The sequence below is a fragment of the Hypanus sabinus genome, chromosome 7, assembly GCF_030144855.1.
Source record: "Hypanus sabinus isolate sHypSab1 chromosome 7, sHypSab1.hap1, whole genome shotgun sequence".
Taxonomy (NCBI): domain Eukaryota; kingdom Metazoa; phylum Chordata; class Chondrichthyes; order Myliobatiformes; family Dasyatidae; genus Hypanus; species Hypanus sabinus.
In genome coordinates, this window is record NC_082712.1 from 175,215,472 (window position 1) to 175,239,205 (window position 23,734).

Genomic DNA, 23,734 nt, shown 5'->3' on the forward strand with positions numbered 1-23,734 from the left:
GAGGTTTGCCAGGAATGTTGCATGGAACAGAGAGCATGTTTTATTAGGACGGGTCGAATGAGCTAGGGCTTCACTCTTTGACGTGAAGAAGGATGAGAGGTAATTAATAGAGGTGTACAAGATATAGAAAACTGAGTGGACAGCCAAAGGCTTTTTCCAAGGGTGGAAATCGCAAATACTAGGGTGCATAATTTTAAGGTGATTGGAGGAAAGTACAAGGAATGTTAGAGGTAAATACTTTTAAAGAGTGGTGGGTGTGTGGAACACTCTGCCAGGTGTGGTGGCAGAGGCAGGTACATTAGGGGCATTTAAGAAACTCAGTCACAAGTGGGAAAAGGGGAAGGAGGGCAAGGTGGCAACTGTTAGATGAAATTCAGTGAGGAGGAAAGTAGGTGGAGGGGGAGGAGGGATGCAGTAAGAAGCTGGGAGGTGATGGGTTGAAAAGGCAAAGGGCGGGAGAAGAATGAATCTGATAGGAGATGAGAGTGGGCCACGGGAGAAAGAGAAGGAGGAAGGGTACCAAGGACAGGTGATGGGCAGGTAAGGAGGGGTAAGATCAGAGCCAGACTAGAAAATGGAAATAGAGAGAAGGGGAATGAGGGAAAAATTACCATAAGTTAAAGAAATCGATGTTTGTGCCATCAGATTGGAGTCTACCTAGATGGAATATGAGATGTTGCTCCTCCACCCTGAGTGTGGCCTCATCTTGCTAGCAGAGGAGACCATGGACCGACATGTCGGAATGGGAATAGGGATTAGAGTTAAAATGGTAGGCCACCAGGAAATCCTGGTGGAGTGAAGGTGCTCGACAAAGCGGACCCCCAGCCTATGTCAGGTCTTAACGATGTCGAGGAGGCCACTTCAGGACCACCGGAATCATTCGACGATCTAGACAGACCTGCAGGTTAAGTGTTGTGTCACCTGGAAGGATTGTGTAGAAAGTGCAGTGCAGATGGGATTTCAGATCTAGAGCTTGCAGTGTTCCTCCAACGGTACATTGTTTTTTTGATCTGTAATTACTTTCTCCTGTAGGGAAGTGGTGCAATAATTGAGGCAGGCAATTCTCATCTCATTGAGATGGATGGTGATAACAAGGAGCTGAAAGTACCCTTCTTATCAATGATCTTCACTGACAGTTATTTCTGAAAAACAGAAATAAAGCTTCTGGAAACTTTGTTGCAAGGCAGCTCTCAAAGAAGGCGAGCTTGTTTGTCTGCAGGATGGGCTGTTACCAACATTGTAAGGTCACATTGCGCACCGGCTTGCAGCTTATAAATAGAATCTATATATGAGAATACTGGGAAGCCACATATTGAACTGAAGTTATCCTGTTGGTTTTGTGTACCTTTGCGGTGTTCTTAGTCCTGTCGTATCTGCACTGAAATTAAAACTATTTCAAATTACTTCCAAACATCGTTAATTTCTGTTGGAGATAGAAAGAAGGAAATAAAGAAGAAGTTGCAGATATTAGAAATCAGAGATAAAAAAAACAGGATATTCTAGTAATATTGGGCAGGTCAGGCAGCATCTGCTGAGGGGGAAACAGTCAATGTTTCAGGTCTGAGATGTTTCCTCAATACTGGGAAAGAGAGAAAACAAATTAATCTGCAGAAGGTGGATGATATGAATCGAATCAGCATCAGGTTTATTATCACTGATATATATTGTGAAATTTGTTTTTCTGGTGGCAGTACAATGCAAGACATATAATACCATGCAAAAGTCTTAGGTATATACAGTTTATAGAGAGAGAGGCATTTATAAGGCTGAAGTCCTTATAAGGCAGCATTTATAAGGCTGAAGGGTCTCGGTTCGAAACATCGACTGTACTCTTTTCCATAGATGCTGCCTGACCTGCTGAGTTCCTCCAGCATTTTTTGTGTGTTGTTTATATAAGGCTGGCTCTGTTATAAGACTCAAACTGGACGTGTTGGAGGCTGTGGTAGAACAAAGGTTCCGACAGAAAATCCTGGCAATTATGGACAATGTTTCTCACACTCTGCATGCCACCTTGGCTGAACAGAGGAGCACTCTTAGTGATAGACTAAGATAACTATGCTGCTCCAAATTGGGCTATATAAGGTCATTCTTACCCTCGGCCATTAGGCTCTATAATGAGTCAACCTATAGCCGGGGAAGTGATGACCCCTCCTGTTAAACTGTTTGAGGTAACTTATTTGCTATTCTTTCTTACTTCTCTTCTAAAATTTGTATATCTGTGCACTTATAATGCTACTATCACACTGTATTTTCCTTTTGGATCAATAAAGTATTTATCATCATAACTGGGGCGCCTAAGACTTTTGCTCAGTATTTGTCTGTCATGAAATTTGATTTTTTTACAGTAGCAGTATAGTACAATACATGAAATTACGACAGTACTCAACCCCCTCTCATGACACTCCACCCTCACCACTCCCAACATCCTTTGTTGCTGCCAGATTTACAAACTCATTCTCTGCTCCACATTGACAAATACAGTACTGTGCAAAGGTCTTACGCACCCTAGCTATATATATGTACCTCCGAGTTTGGAACAGTGCTGTAAATGTACTATTAATTACAATAATAGATACATTGCAGATTGAAGGAAAATGTTATTTTAATGTTATTTATTTATTTAATTTAATGCCACCCGGCAACTCACAGACTTAACCCTGGCCTAATCACAGGACAATTTACAATGACCAATTAAGATACTAACTGGTTGAACTTAGGACTGTGAGAGGAAACCAGAGCACTCGAAGGAAACCCACACACACATGGGAAGGAACATAAAAACTAGCTTACAGAGGTTACTGAAGTCCAAGCCCTGAGCTGTATTAGCATCATGCTAACCAGTATGCTACTGTAATGCCCAGATATAGATGTAGATATAAATTATGTAGGTATTGTATAATCTGATGGCAGAGGGAAAGAAGCTGTTTCTTAAACATTGAGAGTGTATCTTCATGCTCCTGTATCTCCTCACCAATGGTAGCAATGAGAAGAGGGCATGTCCTGGGTGATGAGGGTTCTTAATGATGGATGCTGCCCTTTTTGAGGCATCGAACTTTGAAGATGTCCTTGAAGCTGGGGAGGCTAATGATCATGATGGAGCTGGTTTGAAACTAAGAGAGTATCTCTGGTAGAATGAGACATAATAGATTTACGTAGCAATAGGAGGCACATTATGTTTCATTGTCTGAATTTGTGTTGTTAACTGCAAGACTGTGGGATATAATATGTTCAGGCTGGGCTGTGCTGATTAGAAGAGGAGAACTAAGCGAGGCTCATAGGTGGTTGACAGGAAGAATAAGATGACGATGAACTAGTGAATTACTTCACATTTGAGAATTCAATTATGAGTCCTCAAGCTTTAACTACAAACTCCTCCCACTGGCTTCTCTGCCCCCACCCACTGTTCCTATCTGCCGTCCCTATGGGACATATTTGATTCCATGCTCCGCCTTCATCTTCTATCAGATTCCAACATCTGCAGCCCTTTATTCCCTTGACTAAACAGCCCCTCTTCCCTCCTCCATCTACCTAACATTCCTCCTCACCTAGATCTACTTGTCACCATCCAGCCTCTGTTCCCACTGTTGCCCCCCCATCTGTAACCCCGCTCCTCACAGCTCCTGTTGCTATTCCCACTCACCACTCCTAAATCTGTCTATCAATCCCCTCACTTAGATCCACCCTTTCCCCATCCTCTTTATATTGGCTAACTCCACTCTCTTCTTAGAGTCCATATCAGGGTCTCTACCCAAAATGTCAACTGTCCAACTCCTTCTACAGGTGCTGCTGAACTGCTGAGTTCCTCCAGCTGTTTGCTTGTTTGTTGTTTCCAAGTCGTTATCCCAGTAAGAAGATAGAGGAGAGAAGTATTGCACAGATGTATAATCAGTGACCACATTTTGTACCAAACTGACCATATCTTCATAATCTTTTGCTGCTGAGCCCATCCACGTCAAGGTTTGATGTACTGTGCATTCAGTGATGCTCTTCTGTACACCACTGTTGTAATGTGTGGTTATTTGCATTACTTTAGCCTTCCCGTTAGCTCGAACCAGTCAGGCCATTCTCCTCCAACCTCTCTCTTTAACAATGCATTTTTGCTTGCAGAACTACCGCTCAATGGATGTGTCTGTTTTGTTTACCGCAACATTCTCTGTAAATTCTATAGACTGCTGTGTGTGAAAATCCCAGGAGATCAGCAGTTTTTGAGATACCCATCCCACCCCCCCACCCCATCTAGTATCCACAATCATTCCACTGTCAAAGTCACTTAGACTGCATTTCTTCCCCAGTTTGATGTTTAACCTGAGCAACAACTGAACCTCTTGACCATGTTGGCATGCTTTTATGCATTGAGTTGCTGCCACCGTGATTGGCTGATTAGATATTTGCATTAACGAGCAGATGTGCAGCTGTGAGTGTACAAAGTGGCCATTGAGTGTATATTAAATAACAGGAATGCAGTTTGTTAGTTGCTTGCAAGACTTCATCCAGTTGCAAGAAAGAGAAGTGTCACACAAATATATTAAGAAGCATGAATATGGATGATTATTTTCAAGTTTTAAAATAGTTTAAAGCAACTTTACCATCTGTTTCATTTCTTTCTATCATTAATGAAAGTGGTCCAATGAAGCAGTAATTGTGTTGTACAAGTTAAAGGAATAACTGGGTTTTGTGATACAGTTTTTGGAAAAGTTGTTAACCGATCAAGTGCTTGTTTCCTTTGTGTGTGAAGCAGGGAGCCAATTTGGACCCAAGCGGTTATTAATCACCTCTCTGGAATTTATAACTGCACCATTTCAACGTTGTTTCTAAAACATTGAAATGATCCAAGTTTCAGTGTACTGTCTTGTATAATTACACTACAGACCACCTCTTGGGCCTGCTCTAATTGTGTTTTTCACTGTGGTCTTGTTTTGCTCTGTGTTTTTATCAGAATCAGTTTTACTGTCACTGTGAAATTTGTTTTTTTGTGGCAGCAGTACAATGAAGAACTAGAATTCTTCAGACTTTTTCTTCACTGCCTTGCGTGATTTATATTCTGTGTGTTGTCTGAGTCCATGTGCCTGTGATGTTGTTGTAAGAAAGCTTTTCATCGCACCTGGACCTTTTGCTCGTGATAATAAACAGGAGTCGAGACTTGACCATGTTGAAGCCTGGAAAGTTCCAAAGGGAATTGGCAGGGTGAATGTTTCTTTGTTTCAGTGTACAAGTCGTTCCCAGATTACCAATGGGTTCTACTCTGAACAACCCTGTAACCTATGTTCTATGTTCTAGCTGTTCACAACCTGAACAATTTGAGAATCTGAAGGGTGGCAAAATATTTAACATAGAATATAGAACAGTTTAGTATGGTATGGGTCCTTTGAAACATCATGTTGTGCCAACTTTCTAACCTACTGCAAGATCAATCTAACCCTTCCCTCCTACATAACCCTCCATTTTTCTTGCATCCACCTATCTAAATGTCCCTGAAGTATCTGCCTCTGCAACCTCACCTGGCAGTGAGGTTCAAGAACTTGCCACTGTCTCTGACATCCCCGCTATACTGTCCTCCAATCACATAAATACAATATCCACTGCTGTTACTATTGCTGCCTTGGAAAAAATGGTGCTGGCTATCCTCAGTTTAGAATATAGAACATAACAGCACAGTACAGGCCTTTTGGCCCACAATATGGTGCTGACCTTTTGACCTACGCCAAGATCAATCTAACCCTTCCATCCCACAGAGCCCTCCATTTTTCTTTCATCCATGTGCCTCTCCTTTAAATGTCCCTAGTGTATCTGCCTCCCCCATCCCTAGAATAGATCCAATATCTCTTTATTTATTAACATAAAGCATGCAATTGGCCCTTCTGACACTTGAGCTAAGCAGCCCAGCAATCTCCCAATTTAGTTCCAGCCTAATCACGGTACAATTTACAATCACCAATTTATCTACCAACATCTCTGGACTGTGGGCAGAAACCAGAGCACCTGGAGGAAACCCCAGTGGTCAGAGGGAGAATGTACGAGTTCCTTTCAAGCAGTGGCAGGTCTTTCTGTAGTCAGAATCAGCACCAAAATATCAAGTTTATCTCCTACGTATGTCATGAGATTTGTTGTTTTGTAGCAGCAGTACAGTGGAATACATAAAAAAATTACTGTAAGTTACAGTAAGAAATAGTGTAAAAATGAGTGGTGCAAAAAGAGAACAAAATAGTGAAGTAGGGTTCATGGGTTCTTTGACCTTTCAGAAGTCTGATGGCAGAAGGGAAAAAATTGCTCCTAAAACATTGAGTGTGTGTCTTCAGGCTCCTGCACCTCCTCCCTGATGGCAAAAACAAAAAGGTGGCATGTATTGAATGGTGAGGGTCCTTCAAGATAGATGCCGCCTTCTTGAGACAATGGTTTTTGAAGATGTTCTTGACAGGGAGGCTAGTGACCATGATCGTGTTGGGTGAGTTTTCAAGTTCAAGTTTATTGTCACTCAGTTGTACATAAGTATACAGATAAATGTGCCAATGTTCCTCTGGACCAAGATGCGAAACAGAATACATATATCACAAGCAGCACATAAAATAATATTAACAGATAAGAAAAAATATTCTGTTGATGTACAAATTGAGACAAAGAGCAGATACAACTGCAGTTAAGTATGCAGCTATATTACTGCTACTGGCGCTGTCATAGATGCTGGGTGGTAGCAAAGTGTTCAGAGGACACACAGCCTGGGGAAGAGACTGCTCCCAGCCTAACAGTCCTTGTTCTTATACTGCTGTGCCTTATGCCTGATGGTTGGAGATCAAAGAGACTGTGGGACGGGAGGGGTTCTAGACAACCACCTACAGCTCTGGCTGATCCTGTGCAATGACCTTCGCCTTAACAGATGGTGATGCGACCAGTCAGAATGCTCTTCACAACATATTTCTAGGAATTTGTTAGAGTCTTTGGTGACGTATCAAGTCTCCTCTAACTCTGAATGAAATATGGTTGCCTTGCATGCCTTCTTCATAATTGCACCAACATGTTGGTCCTAAGGTAGATTCTCTGAGATGGAGCATGAAGCCGCTCACCCTTTCCACTGCTCAACCCTCAATGAGGTCTGGTGCATGTTCTCCAGATTCACTGTTCCTCAGCTCCATAATCAATTCCGCGGTCTCGCTGACTTTGAGTTCAATGTTGTTGTTGTGACACCACTCAACCAGCAGATAGGGAAAGGAATTTCAAAGGATGAGGGTACCATTCACCTTATCAAAGTTCAAAATAAATTTATTCTCCAAGTACATATATGCCACCATATAAACCCTGAGATTTATTTTTTCTTTTGGGCACTCACAGTAAATACAAAGAAACAAATCAAAACATTAATAATCAGTAAACAAGTAATAAATATCGAGATCATGAGAGGAAATATCATTGAAAGTGAGTCTATAGATTGTGGGAACAGTTCAGTGATGGTGTGAGTAAAGTTGAGTGAAATTATCTCCACCGATTCAGGAGCTTGATGGTTGAGGGGTAATAGCTGCTCCTGAATCTGATGGTGTGAGTCCTGGGGCTCCTGTACGTTCTTGCTGATGGCAGCAATGAGAAGAGAGCTGATGGTGGGGGTCCCTGGTGATCGATGTTGCCTTCCTGTGACAACGCTCCATGTAGGTAGATTTGCTCAGTGGTGGGGAGGGCTTCACCCCTGGCCTGGACTACGAAGTCTGTAGGATTTTCTGTTCAAGGGCACTGGTGTTTCCAAACCAAACCGTGTTGCATCCAGGTAGTTATGAAGATATTGTTAGACTGATGAGGGATGTTTCAGAGATCAAAATGGAGAAGTGCAAAACTCTCGGCAGGTTTCAGGACTGGTTGCATAGATGCCATATGAAATGAGTTTAATGGCTCTGGGTCTCTACTCATTGGAATTCAGAAGAATGTGGGGTGACCTCATTGAAACTATCGAATGTTGAAAGGTCTCGAAAGAGTGGATGTTAAGAGGATGTTTCCTATGGTGGGGGAGCCTAAGACCAAGAGGATATAGCCTCAGAACAGAGGGGCGTCCTTTTAGAAAGGAGGTGAGGAAGAATTTTTTAGCCAGAGAGTGGTGAATCTGTGGAATTCGTTGCAACAGGCGTCTGTGGTGGACAAGCCTTTGGGTATATTTATGGCAGAGCTTGATAGATTCTTGATTAATCAGGGCACGAAGGGATATGGGGAGAAAGCAGGAGACAGGGGCTGAGAAGGAAAATGGATCAGCCATGACGAAATGGCGGAACAGATGGAATAGGTGGAGTGGCCTAATTCTGCTCCTATATCTTGTGGTCTCCCGGTCTTGTGTGCAGAGAGAAGATGGTGGAACAAGTAAAATCCACAGGTGGTTTCTATTCCTCCTTCAAATCCAGAAACTAAGACTTATTAATTTTTGAAGATCAGAAAAAAAGCTGCAGATGCTGGAAATCTAAAGCAAAAACAGCAAACCTTAGACATAATCTGCTGTTCAGAAGGCACCGCAGACTATTTCCAGCAGCTTTTGTTGATACTCTTTAATTTTTAATATTTTTCTCTCATATTAGAGCCTCCTTTTGTGGGATTACAGTGCATTGTTTAGTGGACACACTGAAAGCATCCAGGGTTGATGAAGTTATTATCTAGTCCTATTCATTTTAAATTTTTTTTTCTTTTAAGTTAATTTATTTATTTAACAAAACAATGAGGAATTGTTTGAGCTGTGCTGCCTAGCAACCCATCAATTTAAAGCCGGCCTAATCACAGGACAATTTGCAATGACCAATTAATCGGTACATCATTGGACTGTGGGAGGACACCGAAGCACCTGGAGGAAACCCATACACATTTGCAAACTTGCTTACAGAGGATGCTGGGATTGAACCCCAAGCTTCAACACCATGAGCTGTAATACAGTTGTGCCAATCGCTTCGCTAATACTAAAGTAGAGCGTCCTTGATTAGTAAAATGAAATCAAAATGCAGAATATTGTACTATAATTACAGAGAAAATGTAGGTTTATAAATGTCAAAGTCTATGACAAGAGAAAATCTTGACTAGCAGAATGTGCTGGAGGAACTCAGCAGGTCGGGCAGCATCTATGGAGAGAAATAAAGAGCAGAACAGTCAATGTTTTGGGCTGACGCCCTTCATCAAGATTGGAGTGGAAGGAGGAAGAACCAAAATAAGAAGATGAGGGAGGGGGAGGAGTACAAACTACAAGATGATAGGTGAGACCATGTGAGGAGGGAGGTGGATGGATAGGTGAGGGATGATGAAGCTGGGAGGCAATAGGTGAAGAGTTCATCTTCTAGCATTTGAGAGGTCTGTTCGGGAGTCTGATAACAGCAAGGTAGCAGCTGTCCTTAAGCCTGGTAGTACATACTTCAGACTATAAGAAATAGGAGCAGAATTAGGCCATTTGGCCCATGAAGTCTGTTCCTCTATTCGATCATGGTTGATTTATTATCCCTCTCAACTGCATTCTCCCCTCTTCTCCCCATAATCTGATTTGCTTTCAGGCTTTTATTTTGTCTGGCCAATAGCAGGGGGCAGAGGAGGACTTGTCCTGGGTGAGAGGTTCTTTAATTATGATGACTGCTTTCCCAAAGAAGTGTAGACAAAGCATGTGAAAAGGAGGCTGGTTTGTGTGATGGACTTTCCTGCATCCATGACTCTCTGCAGTTTCAAAGTAAATTTATTATCTAATAAATTTATACATCTTCATATACGACCCTGAGATTCATTTTCTTGCAGACATTCACAGTAGAACAAAGTACGATAGACCTAATGAAAACCTACACACAATGACTGATGAATAATCAATGTGCAACAGAAAGCAAACTGTGCAAATACAAAAGAATAAGTAAATAATAATACCGAGAGCATGAGTTTTTGACGCCTTGAAAGCGAGTCCATAGGTTGTGGAATCACTTTGATGTTGAGGTGAGTGAAGTTATGGACACTGGTTCAGGAGCCTGATGGTCGAAGGGTCTCAGCCAGACCAGTTGTTGCACCGAGCTGTGAGTTTCCTGCTGAGACGGATCTTTCTGACTTGCTTTCTGAAGCAATTCGACTAAACAGGTAATGGTTAGTGAAAACAGATTTATTCAGTGGTTGGCAAATGGAAGCATTGCATTCAGACTGCAAAGGAAAGTTCCCCAGACTAAAGACTCTGCCTGTAATCAGTAGTATCTAATGATGGGACAGCAAATACTGAGGAGTCAGCTGGATAAAGGCACCACGTTGCGGTCTGTCGTATTATTAACAATTTATAGTGCCGTTTTCTAATCGGAAGGATGCTAACACAGAGAGGGTTTCAAAGCCTTGCAATTGGCCACATCTGTCACATTGTCTTCTGGGAGAATTAACACGCTTTTCTGAGAAAGAGATGGATGGGGACTGTATCAAAGTAACGTTAAAATAGTGCAGTGTATACCTTTGCTGTCAGCAGGGAGCCCACAATTTGCTGATGTGGCAAATTCAATTTTAGTCAGACTGCTGTGTTAGCTCAGCTTTGGTTAAAAGCAAAACAGTGTTAGAAACCAGGGCAGAGGTGCACCATTCTGCTTCTCTAGTCTGATCTGCTGTCCAATAAAATTATCGTTGATCTGATCTCAATTTTAATTGTAATTTCTTGCTTGGTCATCATGACCTATTAATCCACTAATCATTCTCAATGTTGGGTAGGTTCAGCGGCTCCTGCTCCATAGTTCTCTAAGAAAGAATTCCAAAGATTCATAGATGAAGAAAAATTCTTCTTTAACAGAAAAACAGCTGATTACGATGCATCACAGATTGGTACGGCAACAGCTCTGCCTGTGACTGCAAGAAACTGCAGAGAAATGTGGACACAGCCCAGTCCATCACACAAGCTGGCCTCCCCTCCAGGGACTTCATCTACAATACTTTTTGCCTAACATAATCAAGGGTCACTCCCCCTCCATGGGCAGAAGGGCCAAGGGCCAGAGAGCACCAGGATCCCCAGGATCAAGGAAAGCTTCTGTCCCACTGTCACAGGATAACGATGAACTGTTGTTCTCTCAGTCCACCTCATCAATGGACCTTGTATTTTCTCTGTACCTGTAAAACTATATTTTGCATTCTGTTTTCTCTTTGTACTTCCTTGGTGTCTTCATTGGAATTGGTTTATTAATGCAGCAGGGTAACAGGTCATTCTGGCCCAACGAGCTTGTGCTGCCCAATTACACCCATGTAACCAATTAACCTACTAAACTGTGTGTCTTTGGAACTTGGGAGGAAACCAGAACATCTGTAGGAAATCTACACACGGTCATGTGGAGAACGTAAAAACTTCTTACACAATGAAATATCTCCCCAGCATTCACCCTGCCAATTCCCCTTGGAACTCTCTAGGTTTAACGTGGCTGTGTCGACTGCTGTTTATTATCATGAGTAAAATGTCCAGGTACAATGAAAAGCTTTCTTACAGTGATATCACAGGCACAACGACTCAGACAACACACAGAATATAAACTATGCAAGACAGTGAAGAAAAAGACTGGATAATTCCAGTTCTTCATTGTACTGCAGCCACAAAGCAGCAAATTTCACAGTACATATCAGTGAGAGTGAGCTTGATTGAGATTCTGAAAACCACCATGCAAAACAAGATATCCGTGCAAAAACACAACTAGAACAAGTCCAAGAGTTGGTCTGTAGCGTTTTGCTGCTGGGGTAGTGTTAAGGTGGGGCTGGTCAGGTTAACAATCTGTTAGTTGTAGGAAAGTAACTCTTGCTGATCAACTTCAATGAATAGATTATCCTTTGTTGAGCATTTCTTCTTACTACAATCCTTACATACTGGGTGTCATCACAGTGAATCTTTGAATGGTCTCCAGTCTGTCCCTAAATAAGATTAGATGTTAAAGATTAGATTTATTTGTCACATTTGCACCAAAACATACAGTGAAATGGGTCATTTGTGTCAATGACTAACACAATCCAAGGATGTGCTAGAGGCAGCTGCAATTGTCGCCTTGCTTCTGGCACTAACAAGCATGCTCACAACTCATTAACCCTAACCAGTATGTCTTTGGAACGTAGGAGAAGATTGGAGCACCTGGAGGAAACTCAGCTCGTCACAGAGAGAATGTACAAGCACCTAACAGTATGCAATATTTGATTTGCACTACAATAGATATCAACTCCACAACAGACAGTCCCAAGCCCGGCTATGAAAGGAGGATGGTTGGACATGAGGCTAGCAACCCCATCTGGTAAAAACCCCGAGCTACAGAAACACCATCAGAAGCTCTGAATACCTCATCCCTAGAAAAGGAAGAATCTTCATCTGGGGGATGTAAGATGGGCTATAACTGGGGACAGTTTGAAAGACTGGCCTAGGAGAGAGTACTCTGGTGAGCTGCTGTTGGTGTCTTCTGCCCCAATTGGGGAGATCACCTTAAGAAGAAGCAACTTTAAATATCCTTTCGGAGGACCTGTCTTGGTCCCAGTACATAAGTGCAATTGCAAAGAAAGCAAGCATGGCTTAACTTCCTTAAGAGCTTATGAAGATTCAGCATGACATCTAAAACATTGACAAGCTTCTATAAATGTCAAATGGAGAGTATCCTGATGGGTTACATCAGAGCCTGGTATGGAAACACCAAAACCCTTGAATGGAAAATTCTCTGAAAAGTAGTAGATACAGCCCAGTGCTTTATGGGTAAAGCCTTCCCCACCACTGAGCACATCTACACAAAACATTGTTGTAGAAAAGCAGCATCCCCCTACCACCCGGGCCAGGATCTCTTTTTGCGGTTGCCATCAGGAAGAAGGTAGAGGAGACTCAGGACTCACACCACCAGCTTCAGGATCAGTTTTACCCCTCAACCATCAGGCTCTTAAATCAAAGAGGATAACTTCACTCAAATTCACTGCACCATCACTGAAATGTTCCCACAGCCTATGGACTCATTTTCAAGAACTCTTTATCTCATGTAGAAACATAGAAAACCTACAGCTCAATACAGGCCCTCCGGCCCACAAAGCAGTGCCGAACATGTCCTTACTCGGGTTACCCATAGCCCTTTATTTTTCTAAGCTCCATGTACCTATCCAAAAGTCTCTTAAAAGACCCTGTTCATTTTCTTGATATTTATTGTTTATTTATTATTATTATTATCATTATTCATTTCTTTTTCTTTTGTTTAGCTTTCTTCCGCATATGGTTGTTTGTTTGTCTGCCCTGTTGAGTGCAGTCTTTCACTGATTCTGTTATGGTTATTATTTTCTGGGTTTATTGAGTATGCCCACAGGAAAATGAATCTCAGAGTTGTATATGGGAATATATATGTATTTTTATAATACATTTACTTTGAACTTTAGTAACTCATTGAGATTAATAATCAATCCACTTTAAAACCTGGCCAACCTACCATTAACCTTCCTGATTTCCTGCTGTATTTGTTTGCTGTTTTACCGTCAGGGCCTCAGGTGTTGGAACATTCTGTAGTTTATCTCCGTTTAAATAATATTAATATTCTGACATTACGAACAACTCCACACTAGTGCATGCATTGCTATTTATTAATGATGCTTCAGTGACATTAAACACACAGAATGCCGCCTCGAGCCTTGAAAGCGTAATAGCATTGGAAGCATCCTGTTCGGATGGATCACACCTTGGTACAGCCTCTGCTTTTGTCAAGACCACCAGCAAAAGCAGAGAGTTGTGAACACAGTCCAGTCCAGTCCAGTCTCCCGTCCACTGACTGTCTGCATTTCCCACTGTCTGAGGGAATGACAATCTCTCTCATCCCTGATCAGAATCAGAGTCAGGTGTATTATCACTGACATGTGTCAAGAACTCTCTTTTTCTGCGGCAGCAGTACAGTGCATTACATAAACATTCAGTATTCAAGATTATTTAATGTCAATTAATGTCAATTCTTATACACAAGTGTAAAGGATGAACAAAATAATTGTTACTCTGGATTCGATGAGCCACAAGAAAATCTACAATAAGATTAAGCATACAATGATAAAACATAATAAACATAAATAGTAATAAGATTAGCTGATGTACATGGATTGATTGCATGTCCATAAAGTGACTCTAGGCACAGGAGTACCTGTACATAGAGTGACTGACAGGAAACTATAAAGTAGTGGTGGTTGGGGGTGTGGCAAGGTGGGTTAGTGGGTGGAGGTGTTGATCAGCCTTACTGCTTGGGGAAAGTAACTGTTTTTGAGTCTGGTGGTCCTGGCATGCATGCTCCGTAGCCCCTTCCCTGATGGAAGAGGGTGGGATCCTTCACAATCTCATTGTCCTTTTTCCAGCACCTTTCTGTATAAACGTTGTTGGTTGCAGATAGGCTGGTGCTGGTGATGCGCTGGGCATTTTAGCTACCCGTTGTGCAGCCTTCCTGTCCACTGCAATGCAGTTTCAATATCAGGCAGTGATGTTCGGATGCTCTCTGCCATGCATCTGCAGAGTGATGCGAGCATGGATGTGCAAAGTCCAGCTCTCTCCAGCCTCTCCAGAAAGTAGAGACATTGGTGGGCTCTCCTCAATGTGTAGGATGTCTCCTGGTACCATGAGAGTTTGTATGAGATGTCCAGTCTCAGCAGTTTGAAAATGCTCACATTTTCCACTGCTGTGCCATCAATGTAAAGGGTATTAACAGGGTATTTAAACATCCAAATAAATAGTTCAATCATAGTGTCCCTGGATTCATGCCCATTCAGAAATCTTGACAGCAGAGGAGAAAAAGCTTTTTCCTAAAACATTTTCAGACTCCAGGTGTGACAGAGTGGACTGCAATATGGAAAGTTTGATGTTGCAGTGATGTTTGATCACCAGTCAAGGTGACATCCTCAGTGTACAGTTGTTGGAGTTTCTTTCTGGGAGTGCTTGTGTTTATCCCCCCCTCCCCCCCAGTTCACTTGCCTCAGTCCTGATTGGCTATCCCTTCGGTTGACTTTTCAATTCCATTGGTTTGCATTTCTTTGACTCTCTAGATGAAGACCGAGAAGGTCACCACTTTAATTGGAACACTGCCAAGGCAAACACGAGCCAGCTCGAGAATTTTTGGGACCGTGGTTCTCTTCTGATAACTCAGTAAACAAGCGTATTGAAATAGACACCATCTATGAACCCCCAACAGCCAAAAAAATGTGAGCCAATAGAATTCAAAGGTCAACTGAAGGGGTAGCCAATCAGGACTGAGGCAAGTGAATGGGGACTATATAAACACGAGCACTCCCAGAAAGAAACGCCAATAACTGCGCACTGAGGATGTCACCTCGACTGCTGATGAAACATCTGCAAGCTAATTACCAAGCTCGGCCAGCATCAAACTCCTGAACCCGAGCCACCAATATTCATCAGCAATACAGAAAGTGCAAGCCAAGTGTCACTGGTACAATGTGTGGTGGGCTGTTACTGTGAGCAGTTGTTAAGTGGGAATAATTCCATAAAGATAACATTTTCCTGCTCCAATTGTCGTGACTTTAGCAAACATTTACTGATGTTATAACTGATTTAGTGCATAATGTACAGGAGCTGGAACAGTATCTTACTACACGTGGAATTCTGTATGCATTGCTGATCACCCAGCTGTAGGAAGGATGTTATTAAGCTCTAAAGGGTGCTGAAATATCACAGTGAGCACTGGCAAATGACTGAACCCTGGTGCGAAGGACCAACAGACTCCCATGTAGAGACAAAAGCAAGAGGTTATCAATAGGAATTCCAACAACCAAGTGAGATGATTCATTCTCAGAACAAGGACCCTGCAATTAGCACTAATCGGGCATCCACTTAAATAAAACAAGTAACAGGGATTCCTTGAGCCTACCAAAATAAAATTAACAAGCTTAAACAGAAAGCACCAGGAGACCGCATTACAAGTACAAGTCACTCGAGAAAAGGACAAGAAACTTTAAACAATTAAAACTGTCATTAAACAACAATAAGGCAATTCAGGTGTGCTAAAAACCTTGGCGCCCAACGCTCTCTGGTGCCCTGTACGAGCCCAAAGAATGCATTGCAAGGAAGGTATTTACAAGGATGTTACCAGGACTGGACTGGTTGAGGTTTTAGGAGTGACTGGACAGGCTGGGACTGTTCCGCATACCTCTATGACTCTGTCTGTTGGCACCTCTTTGGGAAAAAGCACTATTCAGATGTCTTCTGTGTAACAGTACAATGGTCTGCTTATACGTGCTCGACTTTGGATGTGAATTCCACATTCCCATTCAGATTTATTTATCACACATACATGGAAGTATACAGTAAAATGTGTATTTCTGTTCATAACCAGCTCACCTAAGAATACACTGTGGGTAGATCCCAAATACTGCTTCCTATTCCAGTACCAACATAGTATTGCCACAATGTTCAGGAGAACAATAAAACACAACAAGAGTAAAACAAGCCCCTTTCCTGCCATTCCACCCACCCATTCACACACAGGCAGGCCTCCAGTCCTCGGTCCTGGGACTCTCAGACTCACCAGCGTCAGGCCTCCAAGCTCCAGTCCTGGGCCTTGGACTCTCAGCTTTTGTCCTTTGGGTCTCTACCTCCAGATCCACAAAGCTCTGGACCATCTGCTTTGTCTTCCAAACCACAGACCTCTGCGTATTGATGCCCAGGCGTTGCCGATCATGGATCTTCGGGCCTTTAACCCAGGACCCATCGATCATGGGCTTCCCTGTTCTCCTCCTAGACAAAGATGTTAATAGACTTGATGGGTCAAATGGCTCAATTCTCCTCCTATATCTTATGGTCTCATGGTTATTCAGTGAGGTGTGTGAAGCTTAAGTTCCGGAAACTTTCGGATGGTTGTCTCACCCCCATCCCACTTGTGCAATTGCCTGGCTTTATCCTCTGTCATATCTGCACAATTCCCCTGCAACAACTCCATCAATTTGACATTTTATTTGGGAGCTGAATTTACACACATAATCTAGGGATTAGCAATAGCATACTGCCTGAAAGGTTAAAAGCAGCTTAGAAGATAATATCTGAAATTAAAAAAATAAATCCAACCTCCCCAGCTCAGAAAAATCTCATTCAAAGCAGGATAAAAGACAACAATGGAGATTTATTTTCCAAAACTTTCAATAAACAATTAATGAAAATTTGAATTTAAATTCTCAGCTGTCCATTCTCCTTTTTTTAATAAAGGAAAGGTTAGAAGCAAAAGCACTATCTACAATCCTTAAACAATGTGCTATGAGAAACGGTTGAGCAAGTTCAGTCTTTACTCTTTGGAACAAGGCAGATGAACTTAGAGCGTAGATCAATACATGGAACTATGACTTTGTGGCCACTACAGAGACTTCAATGTCTCAGGGTCAGAAATGACTGCTGAGAGTGCTGGACTTTAGATGTTTTAAAAAAGACGTCGAGTGAGGCAAAAGAGAGGGGAGTGGCATTGTTAATCAGGGATAGTACCATGGCTGCAGAAAAGGAGGAAGTCATGGAGGGATTGTCTACTGAGTCATTGTGGGTGGAAATCAGAGACAGGAAGGGGACAATAACTCTACTGGGTGTTATATAGAGCTCCCAATAGTAACAGGGACATCGAGGAGCAGATAGGGAGGTAGATTTTGGAATGGTGCAACAATATAATAGAGTTGTAATGGGTGATTTTAATTTTCCTAATATTGACTGGCATCTCCTTAGAGCAAGGGGTTTGGATGGGGTAGAGTTTGTTTGGTGTGTTCAGGAAGGACTCCTGACACAATATGTAGATAAGTCAACCAGAGGGGAGGCTGTTCTTGATCTGGTAATGGGAAATGAACCTGGTCAGATGTCAGGTTTCTCGGTGGGACAGCATTTTGGAGGTAGTGACCACAACTTTATCTCTTTTACTATAGCACTGGAGAGGGATAGGAGCAGACAATGTGGAAAAATAATTAATTGGGGTAGAGGGAAATATGATGCTATTAGGCAGGAACTTGGGAGCATAAATTGGGAGCAGATGCACGGCAGAAATATGGTGAATGTTCAAGGACTATTTGCATGGCATTCTGCACAGGTATGTTCCACTGAGACAGGAAACGGATGGTAGGGTGAAAGAACCATGGTGTACAAAGGATGTGGAAAATCTAGTTAAGAAGAAAAGAAAAGCTTACGAAAGGTTCAAGTAACTAGATACTGATAGGAGTTCTAGAAAATTACAAGATTGCCAGGAAGGATCTGAAGAAAGAAATTAGGAGACATAGAAGGGGCCATGAGAAGGCCTTGGTGAGAAGGATTGAGGAAAACCCCAAGGCAGGGGTCAGCAACCTTTACCACTGAAAGAGCCACTTGGACCCGTTTCCCACAGAAAAGAAAACACTGGGAGCCGCAAAACCCGTTTGACATTTAAAATGAAATAACACTGCATACAACGTTTTTTTTGCCTTTATGCTATGTATAAACAAACTATAATGTGTTGCATTTATGAAATTGATGAACTCCTGCAGAGAAAACGAAATTACATTTCTGCATGCAACAAAAACATTTTGAACTCCGAATAAAAGACGTTGGGTTGAAAGTTACTTTTAAGTAAAATATTCAATGTCTATTTGAGTCCTTCTTGTATTTATGAAAAACGCCGAACTTAAATTTTCCGCCAGCAGCAAACCAAAAATAACGTCAGCCAGCTGTCATCCTGAAAAATGAAAGGACTATTTCACTGAACAATGAAAAAATATGAATATACGTAAAATAATAGGCAATTAAAATATTTATCATACTTGGTTAATGGGATTTCTGCTCCTGGACCTCAGCGCACAGCGTCTGCACATCAGGGCTGTATGATGTCACCTTCATCTTTACACAGGATCGCAAGCTGTCATCTGTGAGGTTTTCAATATCACTCCATTTGTGTTTCTGAGCAAGAACGGCCTTCTGACGGGCAACATCTTCAAGGTCTGCTGTCAAGCGTCTAAACTTGGACACCCATATGTCTTTGTCGGCTATGTCGGCCAGTTCCATCTCAAGATCAGGTTGACTCACACCTGCCAATGCAGTCGTATTCAGTAGGGAAGGATCGATGCTTAAGGGAGTGAGTGGGAAGGATAATGTGTTTTTTTCCTCTCTGAACTCACAGAAGCGTTTCCCAAACGATATTTGCATTGCGATGATTGCAGAATGTAAATACTCCGAAATTATCATGTCGTGACCTTGTTTGAACTCTCTCAAATTGGGGAAGTGAGACAAAGTGCCTTTCTGTAAATCTCTGGCAAGCACTGTCAACTTGCGCTCGAATGCCAAAACATCCTCCAACATGTGCAGGGCTGTACGTCCTTTCCCCTGAAGAGCTGTGTTCAGCGTGTTCAGGTGCGCTGTCATGTCTACCATGAAGTGTAGCTTTTCCAGCCACTCTGGCTGTTCCAGCTCAGGAAAGGTGAGCCCTTTGCTGCCCAGGAAAGTTTTCACTTCTTCCAGACACGCGACAAAGCGTTTCAGCACCTTCCGTCTGGACAGCCAGCGATAAAAACACGTTGTAGCGGTGTCAGTAAACTGCAGTCAAAGATAGCTTTATTCGAACTAAACAGCCTTGCTTTTAAGCCTCCCTCAACCCAGCCCCCATGGACGCAGATGCTGCAAAAGACGCGTACTCACAAACCCCCGTAGGCTATCTCCCTTAGCCGGAATGCTGGCTAATTGTGAGCCGTTTCGGATGTGGCAGGAAATGTGTCGCTACACTTAGGTTGTACAAGATCACCATAATTACATTTCAAAAGCTAACAAACTAACATAAAATACATTTTAATTAAATACTGACCAATTATTTCCCAAAGCCACAGGGAGCCGCAGCACAGAGGTGAAAGAGCCACAAATGGCTCGAGAGCCGCAGGTTGCCGACCCCCGCCCCAAGGCATTCTACAGATACGTGAAGAGCGAGAGTATGAGCCATGTGAGAATAGGACCAATCAGGTGCGATAGTGGAAACATGTGCATGGAGTTGGAGGAGGTAGTGGAGGTACTTAATGAATACTTTGCTTCAGTATTCACCAGTGAAAAGGACCTTGGCAATTATGGGGATGACTTACAGTGGACTGAAACACTTGAGTTTCATTAAGAAAGAGGATGTGCTGGAACCTTTGAAAGTTATTAAGTTAGATAAGTCGCTGGGACCAGATGAGATATACACTAGGCTCTTGTTGAAAGTGAGAGAGGAGATTGTTGAGTCTCTGGCGATGAGATAAGCTTATATAGGTGAGTACAACATCATGGGCCGAAGGGCCTGTACTGTGCTGTTCTATGTTCTGATTCTAGAGATGTATTAATGTCCGTAGCCAGGCAACACTCTCAGCGCTTGGTAGGAAGGGCATGGGTTCGAAGCCCACTGGAGCACTCACCTGTTGTTTTATGCATGAGGTTTTAGACTTGAAGTCCCACAAGTATATATCTATGTTACTGCAGACCCACAGTTGTGAAACCCTCACCCTAACCTTTCACTAATATTACCCGAAGAAATTATCCTTTTGTTAGTAGATTTGCACATTATTCACAGTGTTGACACTTTAAAGGAATAGCCTTAACTGTAAAGTACCTATTGTTGCCCTGATCTCTATAAAGACTGTAAGATCATAAGGCATTAGAGCAGAATTAGGCTATTCAGCCCATCGAGTCTGCTCCGCCATTCCACCATAGCTGATTTATTATCCCTCTCAACCCTACTCTCCTGCCTTCCCCCATAATCTTTGATGCCCTTACTAATCAAGAACCTATCAACCTCCACTTTAAATATATCCAATTACCTGGCCTCCACAGCCGCCTGTGGCAATGAATTCTACAGATTCACTAACTGACTGAAGGAATTCCTCCTCATCTCTGTTATAAAATGGCATCCTTCTATTCTGAGTCTCAAGTTACATGTTTTACTTACCTTAATTAGATGAGGAAGTGAGTTCACAGTTTTGCTTATTATCTGAATCAAAATCCAGCTTCATATCCCTGGTATTATTTATTCATGTAGTGATACAACCGTTGTAGGCCTTTACAGCCTTTCCAGCCCTTCGAGCCACATTGCCCCAGCAACCCTGACAACCCGGATTAACCCTAAAGTAATCACAGGACAATTTACAATAACCAAGTATCCTACCTGTACATTTTTGGACTGTGGGAGGAAACCGGAGCACACAGGAAGAGCCCATGGACTCCACTGTGAGGACATATAGAAGCATCTTATAGAACAGAGCCAGAATTGAACTGGGAAATGCTCTGAGCTGTAGTAGCACCATGTACTACCATGACATATGCCGTGAAATTTGTTGTTTTGTGGCAGCAGCACAGTGCAATACATAAAATATACAGTAAGTTACAATAAGAAATATACTGTGTGTATACAATATATAATAAATTAAGTAAGTAATGCAAAAAGTGGGCAAAAATAGTGAGGTAATGTTCATGGGGTAATTGTCCATTCAAAACTCTGATGGTGGAGGGGAAGAAGCTGTTCCTAAAATGTTGAGTGTGTGTCTTTAAGCTCGTGTACCTCCTCCCTGATGGTAGTAATGGGAAGAGGGCATGTCCTGGAAGCTGCCTTTTGAAGATGGTGATGCAGGGGAGGCTAGTGCCCATGATGGAGCTGCCTGAGACTGCAAACCTCTGCAGCTTTTTCAGATCAGAGGAATGCAGAAGATGACGATATTGCTCTGCACTAGAAAGATCACAGAACTGATCTAGTTCACGATAAGTTCATTAGGAAGAGCTCTCTGGCGATGAAACAATATTAAGATTGTACAGTGACATACAAAGCACTTAATCAAGGCTGATGATTGCAACCCAGTTGCAAGTTGTCTTAGAGCAAAGATTCCCAACCTTTTTTATACCATGGAGCCTTACATTAACCCAGGGATTCATGGATCTCAGGTTGGGAAGCCCAGCCCTAACCAAATGCACTGTGACTTGTGGAACTATTGCATTAGCTCCTCAGGCCCAAGCGTAAATTTTTTGCATCACTGATTCATCACCAGAAAAGTTATTGGATGGCTCTGAGGACACAGCCGTAGATTTTACGTGTGACCTTTCACAATGTGGGTTCAAAGGCCTTAAACATGGAAATCTAGAGAGAGAGCAACAGTATAGAAAAAGGCCATTTGGCCCAGCTAGTCCAAGCTGTCTGAGATGTCAATCTGTCCTAGTCCCATTTGCAACATACGCAGTAGTCAAGTCAAGTCACTTTTATTGTAATTTCGACCATAACTGCTGGTACAGTACATAGTAAAAATGAGACAACGTTTTTTCAGGACCATGTTGTTACATGACACAGTACAAAAACTTGACCGAACTACATAAAAAACAACACAGGGAAAAAAACTACACTAGACTACAGACCTACCCAGGACTGCATAAAGTGCACAAAACAGTGCAGACATTACAAGAAATAATAAACAGGACAATATGGCAGTAAGGTATCAGTCTAAGCTCTGGGTATTGAGGAGTCTGATAGCTTGGGGGAAGAAACTGTTACATAGTCTGGTCGGGCCAGCCAGAATGCTTTGGTGCCTTTTCCCAGATGGCAGGAAGGAGAAGAGTTTCTATGAGGGGTGCGTGGGGTCCTTCATAATGCTGCTTGCTTTGCAGATGCAGCATGTAGTGTAAATGTCCGTAATGGCCGGAAGAGAGCCCCCGATGATCTTCTCAGCTGACCTCACTATCTGCTGCAGGGTCTTGTGATCCGAGATGGTGCAATTTCCGAACCAGGCAGTGATGCAGCTGCTCAGGATGCTCTCAATACAATCCCTGTAGAATGTGATGAGGATGGGGGTGGGAGATGGACTTCCCTCAGCCTTCGCAGAAAGTAGAGACGTTGCTGGGCTTTCTTTGCGATGGAGCTGGTGTTGAGGGACCAGGTGAGATTCTCTGCCAGGCGAACACCAAGAAATTTGGTGCTCTTAATGATCTCTACTGAGGAGCCATCGATGTTCAGCAGGGAGTGGTCACTCCGTGCCCTCCTGAAGCCAACAACCATCTCTTGTTTTGTTCACATTCAGAGACAGGCTGTTGGCTCTGCACCAGTCCGTATCCACTGCACCTCCTCTCTGTAAGCTGACTCGTCATTCTTGCTGATGAGACCCACCATGGTCATGTCATCAGTGAACTTGATGATATGGTTCGAGCTGAGTGTTGCAGCACAGTCGTGGGTCAGCAGAGTGAACAGCAGTGGACTGAGCACACAGCGCTGGGGAGCCCCCGTGCTCATTGTGATGGTGTTGGAGATGCTGCCTCTGATCCGGACTGACTGAGGTCTCTCAGTCAGGAAGGATCCAGTTGCAGAGGGAGGTGTTCAGGCCCAGTAGGCTCAGCTTTTCAATCAGTTTCTGAGGGACGATTGTGTTGAATGCTGAACTGAAGTCTATGAACAGCATTCAAACACCTATGGAAAGGAGTAGACAGTCGATGTTCTGGGCCTTCATCAGGACTATTTTAGTCCCATTTCCCTGTATTATGCCCATATGCCCATATAAAGGGTTTTTCCTGCCATAGACCAATACCATTAAGCAAGAGGTCAGCGGACCCCAGGTTGGGAATCTGTGCTCTATCTTTTATGCATGTTTCTACCCAAATGTCTTTTAAATATTGTAATGTTTATTAATTCAAACCTCGATCACTTCTTCTGGAACCTCTTTCCACTAATGCGTTTTGTTACTCCAAAACTTTAAAAGGAAAAGATGGGAGTCCAAAATGCAAGTCTAACTTTGTGTTTACTTTAAGTGAGGCATGCATCTATCATGTGGTAATGTATCATCAGGACATATTTTTACATATGACCCATACTGATTTATT

General features: G+C 42.6%; 2 protein-coding genes across 2 annotated transcripts in view; one reads left to right on the forward strand and one right to left on the reverse strand.

The window, feature by feature from the left end:
* The window catches only part of LOC132397415 (spondin-1-like), a 327,855-nt gene that overhangs the window by 232,391 nt on the left and 71,730 nt on the right, over positions 1–23,734 (forward strand). The gene's annotated exons all lie outside the window — the stretch shown is intronic.
* On the reverse strand, positions 18,479–19,434 carry LOC132396454 (general transcription factor II-I repeat domain-containing protein 2-like). Its single transcript, XM_059973998.1, has 2 exons — positions 18,691–19,434; positions 18,479–18,605 (listed from the first exon to the last, which is right to left on the reverse strand). The coding sequence occupies exon 1, from the start codon at positions 19,295–19,297 to the stop codon at positions 18,695–18,697; it is 603 nt and encodes a 200-aa protein (XP_059829981.1). The 5' UTR covers positions 19,298–19,434; the 3' UTR covers positions 18,479–18,605; positions 18,691–18,694.